Source organism: Mus pahari, chromosome 7 (assembly GCF_900095145.1).
Source record: "Mus pahari chromosome 7, PAHARI_EIJ_v1.1, whole genome shotgun sequence".
Taxonomy (NCBI): Eukaryota; Metazoa; Chordata; class Mammalia; order Rodentia; family Muridae; genus Mus; species Mus pahari.
The window spans coordinates 104,921,737-104,931,376 of NC_034596.1; the positions used below are offsets into that span (position 1 = coordinate 104,921,737).

Sequence of the window (9,640 nt, forward strand, 5' to 3'; positions counted from 1 at the left end):
TCGCACACCGCCCGGGGCCGCCCTGGCGCCCCCGCTCCCCTCGCTCCTCCCCTCCTGCCCCACCCTGCATCCCTCTCGCGGCGGGCTCCAGGCTCCTCAGCCTGGAGATTGACATTGCGTTCGTTCTGTTCTGTCCCCGGATCCTCAGCTGGATCCCTTCCTTACATTGCCTACCAGCGCCAAGCCGCTGGCTTGGGCACCCAGTAGGAGTTGAGTAAGTGTTGGTTAAATGGATACCGAATGCCTCCCGGTGTGGCCCCGGAGGCGGAATGGACAGTGAGGGTTAAAGAATGGGGTGACCCTGGGTCAGACTCGGGGTCAGGTCATTGTGCTTCCCCTTCCTACCCGTTTACTGGAGCAAGTGTCAATTTCCTAGCTTCAGTTTCGTCATCCGTAAAATGATAAGTTTTTATCTTGGGATAGTGGAGGATTAAATGGGTCAGTGCGTGCATGCACAGCCAACCGTCCAGGGGCTGACTGAATGATCAAGGTTAGTCCCTGCTGTCACCCACACGACTCTGTGGGCTTCGCTGCTTTTTCCTCTAGTCCCTTAAGTCTCTGGCTTCCCATTTCTTTTGATCCCCGTCTTTACTTTTCTTTGTGCTTCCTTTCTTTCTCACCGATATTCAGGGATTTTCTGTTCCATTTGTTGGCAGCATGTAAGGTGTATCGTTTTGTCGTTGACTGGAATGATCATTTGCAGCCAAGGTTTTGAAAACTTGGAGCAGGGAGTTGTAGGAAATCAAGTCCTAGGTATGAAGTTGCTCTAATCCCTTATCACCAGAGAGTCCTTATCTTCGAAGCTGTTACACTTTTTGTACCTACTCGAACCCAGCTGTAATGCTGATATACCTGTGATCATTTTGTTATTGTAACCTGAATTACAGCCCGTGTTTGTTCATTCATCGAGTGTTTACTAGACTTCCCCCATGCTGGGCCAGGCCCTAGGGGTGTATGCTTACCGTCACTCCCTCAGGAAGGTTGGAGTCTAGCTCTTGAGATTTCAAACCTGAGAATCCCATCTGGTTGGGGAACCAAGGATGGGGAAAATGAAACAAAGTCCTTCAGGGGTTCACCCCCCCATAACTTTTAAAAATCGTGTTTTATGTGAATGGATGTCTTGCCTCCATGTGTTTTTGTGTACCCACATGTGTGCAGTGCCTACAGAGGTCAGAAGAGGGTATCAGTTGCCCTGGAAGTGGTTAGCTGCCATGTGGGTGCTGGGAATTGAATTCTGGTCCTCTGGAAGGGCTGTCCCCTGTTACAGGCTGAGCTACCTCTCTGAGAGCCCTAAGCAGTTGTTTTGATGTAGCCACATTGTCTTTTTCAATGGAAGACTGCTTCTTATTGGGTTGGTTTTCAGTTTTTCTTAGGGAAGTTATCTTTTGGGGTTGAAGAGCTCGGAGTCGATTCATAGTAGCCTCTATATAATTTAAACAAAATGGCTGCTGTCACTTAGTGGAGAGGAGGAAGAAAGCAGAGGACAGCAGCAATCTTTTTTTGGTTTGTTTTGTTTGTTGGTTTTTAAGGTTCATTTATTTTATATATGTGAGTATACTGTTGGTGTTGGTTGTGAGCCATCATGTGGTTGCTGGGAATTGAACTCAGGACCTCTGAAAGATCAGTTAGTGCTCTTACCCGCTGAGCCATCTCTCCAGCCCAGCAGCAATCCCGAATTTAGAAAGGTGAAGAACAGATTAGGAGATGGTTATATTAATAAGAGTGGGCATTAGGGGCAAGTATGGAGACGTTTCCTCCAGGAGTGGCACAGGGATCGTGGTAGAATCAGGAGAGGAAATTAGGTGATGGTTTGCTTTCTAAGACAGGGTTTCTGTGTAGGCATGGCTGTCCTCAAACTCAGGCCAGCTTTGAATTCAAAGATCCTGCCTGCCCCAGGCTGGAACTAAAGGCCACCACACCTGGCTTGGTGGTGTTTTCTCTGGATTGTTGAGACAGAAGCAACTTTAGAATGTATGTTTCCCATGAATGTGCCCTTTGGATCTGGCCATGAGAGTTCCAGTGAGTCTTTGCTGTGGTCTTGGGGCAATGTGGAATAGTATTTTGTTTGTTTTCTTTTGGGGACAGGATCTCACTATAAAGCCCAGACTATCTACAACTTGCAGAGATGCTCCTGCCTCAGCCTCCTGAGTGCTTGAATTGTAGGTGTGCACCACCATACGTGGCTCAGCACAGGGGGTTTGAGGGAGATTAGCCCAACAAGTAAGTGTTGAGTGTTGATTGAACTGTAGCCTATTGGATGTTTGTATTTTTTGTTGTAGTTTGTTAGACGTGGGGCTTGGCAGAATCTTGCCGTGTAGACTTTGATTGGTCTGTAAACTGTCAGTGTAGGCCAAGCTGGCCTTGAGTTTATAGTGTTCATCCTCTCTTTACTTCCATGTCCTAGGGTTACAAGCTCATTTAGGGGACCAGCATGATGCCTCATCAGCTAAGGGCACTTGCCTTGCAAACCTGGTGACTTGAGTTCTTACTAACCCAGAACCGCACCTAATGCTGTGACTGACTGACCTCTCCGTGTCCTTCGAGGAAACATGTTTAAAGCAGAAGTCATTATGACAGCTATGGAAAACAGTTTGACAATGCATTTTCATTTTCATTTTTTTTTGGTTTTTCGAGACAGGGTTTCTCTGTTTAGCCCTGGCTGTCCTGGTACTCACTCTGTAGATCAGGCTGGCCTCGAACTCAGAAATCCACCTGCCTCTGCCTCCCGAGTGCTGGGATTAAAGGCGTGCGCCACCACCTTTTTCTACTTTTAAATGTTTCCAAAGGTCTGGAGAAACAGCTCAGTGGTTAAGAGTACTTGTTGCTTTTACAGAAGACTTGAGTTAGGTACCCAGCATCCCTCTCAAGTGGTTCACAGCCACTTCTAACTCTGAGCCCAGAGGCACTGATGCCCTCTTCTGGGCTTCAATGGCACTTGCAATATAATTAAAAATTAAAACTAGGGGCTAGAGAGATGGCTAAGCAGTTAAAAGTTCTTGTTGCTCTCGCAGAGGACCTGAGTTTGAGTTTGGTGGCTCATAGCTGTCTGTTATTTCAGTTCCAGGGGATCTAATAATACCTTCTTCTGGCCTCTGCAGGCACCAGGTATACACCTGGTACACAGACATACAAGCAGGCAAAACACCCATACCTATGGTGGTGGTGATGATAAAATATTAAAAATAAAAGCTTTCCAAGAATATTTTTTGGATATATTTCTATGCTGTTTATGATGGTAAAACCAAACATTAAAAGAGAATTTTCATAATCCATATAATGCATTCTTGGCTTTGTTGTTTGTGTTTTTGAGCCAGTGCCCACCATGTAGCCCAGGCTGGTCTGAAGCTCACTTTGAGGTCCTCACTGGCCTCTAACTGGGGAGCCTCAGAAGGGCTGGGTTGTCATACCTTTCTGCATTCTTACTACTCCTTCTCCTTATTTTCAGAGCCCTGTGCTCTTACAGTGGTCAGTCTGCTTTGAAAGGTAATAGCCAGTGGCTAACTGGCTTTGTCTGCCAGCCATGCCATTTGCATTTGATTGGATCCTGTGGGTTTGTGCACTTTTCTAGGGTGCTGGTGTTGCCTGATCCTGAGAACAGACATCTCCTAGTCAAAGCTGTGTGGTCCTTGTAAGTCTATAAATTTATGATGACTAGTGTTTAGACAGTTCAGTTCTCATTAGTTCCGTGGCTTGGACAGATTTCTGAACCTTTCAAGCTTTGGCTTCTGTTAAAAGAATATGTTCCAGTTAGATCCCTAACAATCAAGTACAGAGTTACAATTATTATTGCCATTATTAGTCCATTTCAGGATGTTTCTCTACAGTGGGCCTCTACTGGATGGGCTGGTACCATGTGTGGAAACTGGATAATCACATCCGAGTTTTCCCAACCTCGAGCAAAAGCTCTTTGATGCTGCTCCATTCCTGTCACTCACTCTTTCCTTCGCTGATATCCTTGCTCATCATTCATTCATCTGCTCTGTGCATACCTGCCCAGTGCCTCTGACATCCCAAGCCCTTTTCTAGATGCTCTAGGGGAGTAAGTGAGGCATTGTGGCCTCTGCTCTCATGGGCTGTGTGTCTGTGTATGTGCACATGTATGCACATGCTTCCATGTTCAGAAAATCTAGAGAGCATGTAGACAAAGCAAAGCAGGTGACATGCTAGGAGTTAGGAGTGCTGTGCTGGGGCCAGTGGTTAGGCAAGGTCTCATGTAGGATGGGCATTTTAGCAGAAAACTATTTGTTGAGGCCCTTCTTTGTAGCAAAAACTGTATGGTACTTAGATCATCGAAGGTGCTCAGGTGAGAATGGGTTTGATGAACCTAATCAGAAGAGGACTAAGGACTCAGTCACTCAAACGTAGAGTCACAGAGAACTCACTGTTCAAAGGGATAGTGAATTGAGCATCCCAAGAATTTACTAAGCAGGGCTCAGAAGGCCTCATGGAACCTGTGCTGGCTAATTTTTACATCAACTTGACACAACTATAGTTACTGGAGAGGAGAGAGTCTCAATTGAGAAAATGCTTCCACAAGATCGGGCTGTACGTGGTCCTGTAAAGCACTAATCTTTCTTAATTAGTGACTGATGGGAGAGGGCCTTGCCTATTGTGGGTGCTGCCATCCCTGGGCTGGTGGTCCTGGGTTCTATAAGAAAGCAGACTGAGCAAGCCATGGAGAGGAAGCCAGGAAGCAGCATTGTACCTTTGCTTCTGCATCAGCTCCTGCCTCCAGCTTCCTGGTGTGCTTGAGTTCCTGTCCTGACGTCCTCAGGTGATGAACAGCAGTGTGGAAGTGTAAAGCAGGCCTTCTCCTCTCCAGTTTGCCTTTGGTCATAGTGTTTCCTTACAGTAGTAGTAACTCTAAGGAGGAAAAAATCTGAAGGTGTAAACTCTACCTCCAGTTTGAATCAGACAGATTTTCAGTGTATACCTGTTGGTTATATCGGAGCTATGGTTAAGGTTCAGCTCTGTGGTCCACACTGGGTCTCACTTCCGTGCTTTCTTCCGAAAGTTGAGGAAGAGACCACCTGTGTGCTAGGGCAGAGTAAGGCTTAAATGAGTGAGTGAACTTTGTTAAGCTCGAGGTGCTAGTGAGGGTAGAGTATCTTGATTTAGTTCACAGAGTATCTTGATTTAGTGCAGGGTGACTGGATTCCAAACACTGAGGTGGCTATGGGGACCTGTTTTTTTTACCAGACGTTAACAGGGGAGTTCATTTCTCTAGACTGGGCTTATTGTTATTGTTGTGTTGGAAGTCCGAACAGACCACACCAGGCCAATGCAGTTCCATGTGGCAGAGGTTTATTGTGGGGGTGCGGGGGAGGGGAAGAAGGGGTGACAGAGACAAAGAGGAAAGAGAGAAGAAAAAAAGGGGGCAAAGATCAGAAAGGGTCTGCTTTTTATTTAGGCTGTGACATAACAGCTGGCAGGCTGAGGTGGGAAGTGGACTCTGGGAATGTATGCAATTGCCATGGCAACAGATGCGCCTATGGGTGACTTCACTGGGTTTGGAGGTGATCTGCCAAGCCAGTTCCTGATACCAGTAGCTCTAACGTAGGCTTTCTCCTGTGTCTTGCTCAGACAGGTGGACTGTATTGTTGGATGTTTTCAGTAGGGTCTTTTCTAGATTTCTTTTGGCTAGGCAGGGGTTGCAAGAGATTTTGAAGCTGTGGGGTATTTTGTTGTTGTTGTTGTTGTTTTGTTTGTTTGTTTTTAAGAAAAGTTGGAGATTTTGGTTTTGAGATTGTTTTCACTGTAGCCCAGGCTGACCTGCAACTCACTGTGTAACCCAGGCTAAATTTGAACTTGGAGCAATATTCTTGCTGCAGTCTCCTGAAGGCTGTAATTACAAGCATTCTTCTATCTATCCAATAAGATTAAAATGAACTTAGGCTTGATCCTTGTGACTATTTAGGCAAGAGAGAGAAGTGCTTTGGAAAAGGGCAGTACCATCGTAGTCTTCTCAAGAGAGACCTGCTCCTGGCTCACTTCAGTTCACACTAATCCTGAATTTTCTCATGGAAACCCAGGGTTAATTCCTGTAGTTTGTGTATGTGTGTCCTCTTTTTTTTTTTTTTTTTTTTTTTTTTTTGCATTGGCCTTAGTGGCTAGATCATAAACTCCTTAAAGAATTGTGCTTCTGCTCTTCTATTTTACCCCAGTGTTGTAGGAGCTAGTCCTAACTGAAATGCATTTGAAATTCAAATACTAAAGCTACTTCACTCCTCACTTACTTTCTCTGCTTACGCTCCAACCATTCCTTTTAAAAAGGGTTGTTTTCATTTTCATTATTATTTTACTATTATTATTTCATGTGTATGGGTTTTGTCTGCATGTAGGTCTGCACATGGCTTTGCCCACAGAGGCCAAAAGAGGGCTTTTATTTGCTGGAACTGGAGTCACAGATGATTGTGAGCCATAATGAGGGTGCTGGGGATTGAATCTGGGGCCTCTGGAGGAACAGTCAGTGAATGCTCTTAATCACTGAGCCATTTCTATCACCCCAATTTATTTTAACTTTCATGTATATGCCCATGTCTGGATGAGAGTCTGTGTGTGTTAGTACAGTAGGTGGTGGCCAGAAGAGGACATGAGATCCCTGGGAGCTGGAGTTCCAGGAGGATGTGGGCTGTCTAACATGGGGAGTATTCTGCAAGAGCATTACATGCTTTTAACCAATAAGCTGTCTTAGCCCCTTTAGGTATGATTTTTATCTGCCTGAAAAAATATCATGTTCTTACTACACTATTAAACACTATTATTTTTTGGCATGACTAGGCCTGAAAGAGTTACAATGCTATATTCTGTAGCCTGCAGGTTTCCCTAGATGACAGATAAACATTCATACCGTCTGAAGAACATCTGTGGAACCCTTGACCATGGCATCAGTATCAGAGCCTGTAACATTCCGAGAATTCTGCCCTTTGTACTATCTCCTCAATGCCATCCCCACAAAGATCCAGAGAGGCTTTCGCTCTGTTGTGGTCTACCTCACAGCCCTGGATACCAACGGGGACTACATTGCAGTGGGCAGCAGCATTGGCATGCTCTACCTGTACTGCCGGCACCTCAACCAGATGAAGAAGTACAACTTCGAAGTAAGTCTGCTTTTCTTTGCATCTGAGGATGTACCAGCTGTAGCTGCTGTGCCTACCCTGGGGTTCTAACTGTTCAACATGGGGTACTTTACTTTTAACTTGCTAGACTCCTCGTACCTTACTCCAACAATATATAACTATTATTTCCAGATAAACATAATATAATATAATATAATATAATCAGCATCTGTATCTTTTTTTTTTTTTTTTTTTTTTTTTGGTTTTTCGAGACAGGGTTTCTCTGTATAGCCCTGGCTGTCCTGGAACTCACTTGGNAGACCAGGCTGGCCTCGAACTCAGAAATCCGCCTGCCTCTGCCTCCCGAGTGCTGGGATTAAAGGCCTGCGCCACCAGGCCCGGCTCAGCATCTGTATCTTACTAAGGATATAGCTTTAATCTTTGTTTGTTGATTTTTTTTTTTAGACAGGTTTTTTTTTTTTCTGTATAATCATCTTGGCCAGCTCACTTTGTAGATCAGGCTAGCCTCAAACTCACAGAGAACAATTTGCCTCTGCTCCTGAGTGCTGGGATTATAGATGTGTAGCACCACACCAGGCCATAGCTTTAACCTTAGCAACAAAAAAACCAAACCAAACCAAACCAAACCAAACCAAACCAAACCAAACCAAACCAAAAAATCCTCACTATGTATATAGCCCAGGCTAGCCTGGAACTCATAATCCTTATGACTTAGTCTCTGAAGAGACTAATATTTCAGGCTCTTGAGGCCTTGCCTGGTAAATATGTTATTTTTATGAGACTGAGTTTGATTTCTACCATGTAACCTTATGGCACTCTGTTGTGTCTGCGGTTGGTGGCCTTTTGAAGACTAAGGCAAGGCTTTTGTGTTTAGAGTATAAAGCTCTTGTTTTAATCAACACAAGTATTACAATTTTGATTTAAAATTGGTTTTTAAAAACTAACTTATATGAATCTCTGCTTTTGTAATTTTTATTTTTATTTGTTTGTTTTTGTGTGTGTTATGTGTGTGAGTGACGGTCAGAGGGCAATCCAGGGGTCCGTCCTGTCCTTCCCCCATGTGGGTCCAGGGGATTGAACTCATATACCAGGCTTGGTGAGAAGTCCCTTGACTATTGTGCCACCTCAGAAGCACCCTCTTTTTCTGAGGTGCTGAGAGTAAACCCAGGGCCTCATACATGCTAGGAAAGCACTCTGCTACTGAGCCATATCGCCAGCTTTCTGTGCTTATTTAAAAATAACAAAAATGATTAGTATTCATATGGCACTATTGGAAACCATTATATACACAAACCCATTTTATCTTCACAAACCCTGTGAGGTTTGTAAATTATCTACATCTGTCAGGGAGACACTGAAGCACAGAGCATGTCAGTAGCCTGCAGATGGGCACTTAATAAATGGCAGCACTAGCATTTGAACTTAGACTGAGTATCTGGTCTATATTAATATATTTTGTTGGAAAGTCTACAAGTTCAAGACCAACTAACGCAACAAAACCTTTCTCAAAACAAACAAAACTTCCCAGGGTTGCCCCACCTTGAAATGTCTGTCGTAAGTAAGGTAGAGCTGGGAATCGTGACTCACACCTGGAATCCCAGCACTTGAGAAGCTAGACAGGCAGACTGCTATGACTTTAAGGTTAACCTGGGCAATGGAGTGAGACCCTCTCTCTTTTTTTTTTTTTTTTTTTTTTTTTAAGATTTACTTATTTATTATATGTAAGTACACTGTTGCTGTCTTCTGACACTCCAGAAGAGGGCGTCAGATCTCATTACAGATGGTCGTGAGCCACCGTGTGGTTGTTGGGATTTGAACTCAGGACCTTCAGAAGAACAGTCAGTGCTCTTAACCGCTGAGCCATCTCTTCAGCCCCGAGACCCTCTCTTTCAAAAATAAAATAAAATAAAATAAAATAAAATAAAATAAAATAAAATAAAAAAATAAAACCAACCCAAGGAAAATCTAGGAGGCTAAAGCCTGTGATACTAGCTCTCAGGAGGCTGAGGTAGGATGATTGTGAATTTGAGGCCAACCAGGTCTACGTAGCAAGTTCTAGGCCAGCCAGGGTTACACAGCATGATCTTGTCTAAAATAAATAATTAAATAAATAGAAGAGAAGAAGAAAAGAGGGATGAGAAACAAAGTATTCTTAGATGAAGGAAAACAGAATACTGGTTGTCAAAACCTGCTCAGGAATGACTGTTTAAAGAAGTTCTTCAGACACAGGGAGCATGGCATCAGGAATGCAGAAAGCGAGAGTAAGTTTTTAGGGAAGTACAGTAGCTCACTGTCCCCCTATGAGTTCTTTAGGATGTATTGACAGTTGGAAGCAAGAAGCATCCCTGCTGAGTTTTCAGTGATGGAGTGATGTGGAAGACAGTTAAAGCATGAGTGGGGTGCTGAGTGGTGCTAAGGTCCATACATTCTATATGCAGAGGTGAACTCTGAAAGGTTAGGGATAAGCTTAGTGGTAAAGAGCTGTGCTTAGCATGTACAAGACCCTGGGTTCAGTACAGAGTGCATGTTCTCTCTCTCTCTCTCTCTCTCTCTCTCTCTCT

The 9,640-nt window shown here is 44.2% G+C and overlaps 1 protein-coding gene across 4 annotated transcripts in view; it reads left to right on the plus strand.

Annotated features, from left to right (window-relative positions):
• Tecpr2 (tectonin beta-propeller repeat containing 2) overlaps positions 1-9,640 on the plus strand; it is an 82,802-nt gene that overhangs the window by 386 nt on the left and 72,776 nt on the right. For 2 of the 4 annotated variants that reach the window (XM_021202011.2, XM_029540586.1), the window contains exon 2: positions 6,813-7,100. In XM_021202011.2, the coding sequence (XP_021057670.1) occupies positions 6,882-7,100 (219 nt within the window). In that variant the 5' untranslated portion in view covers positions 6,813-6,881. Of the gene's footprint in view, positions 1-135; positions 215-3,568; positions 3,629-6,812; positions 7,101-9,640 lie in introns of those variants that run through there. The other 2 variants (XM_029540584.1, XM_029540585.1) reach the window with 2 other exon arrangements.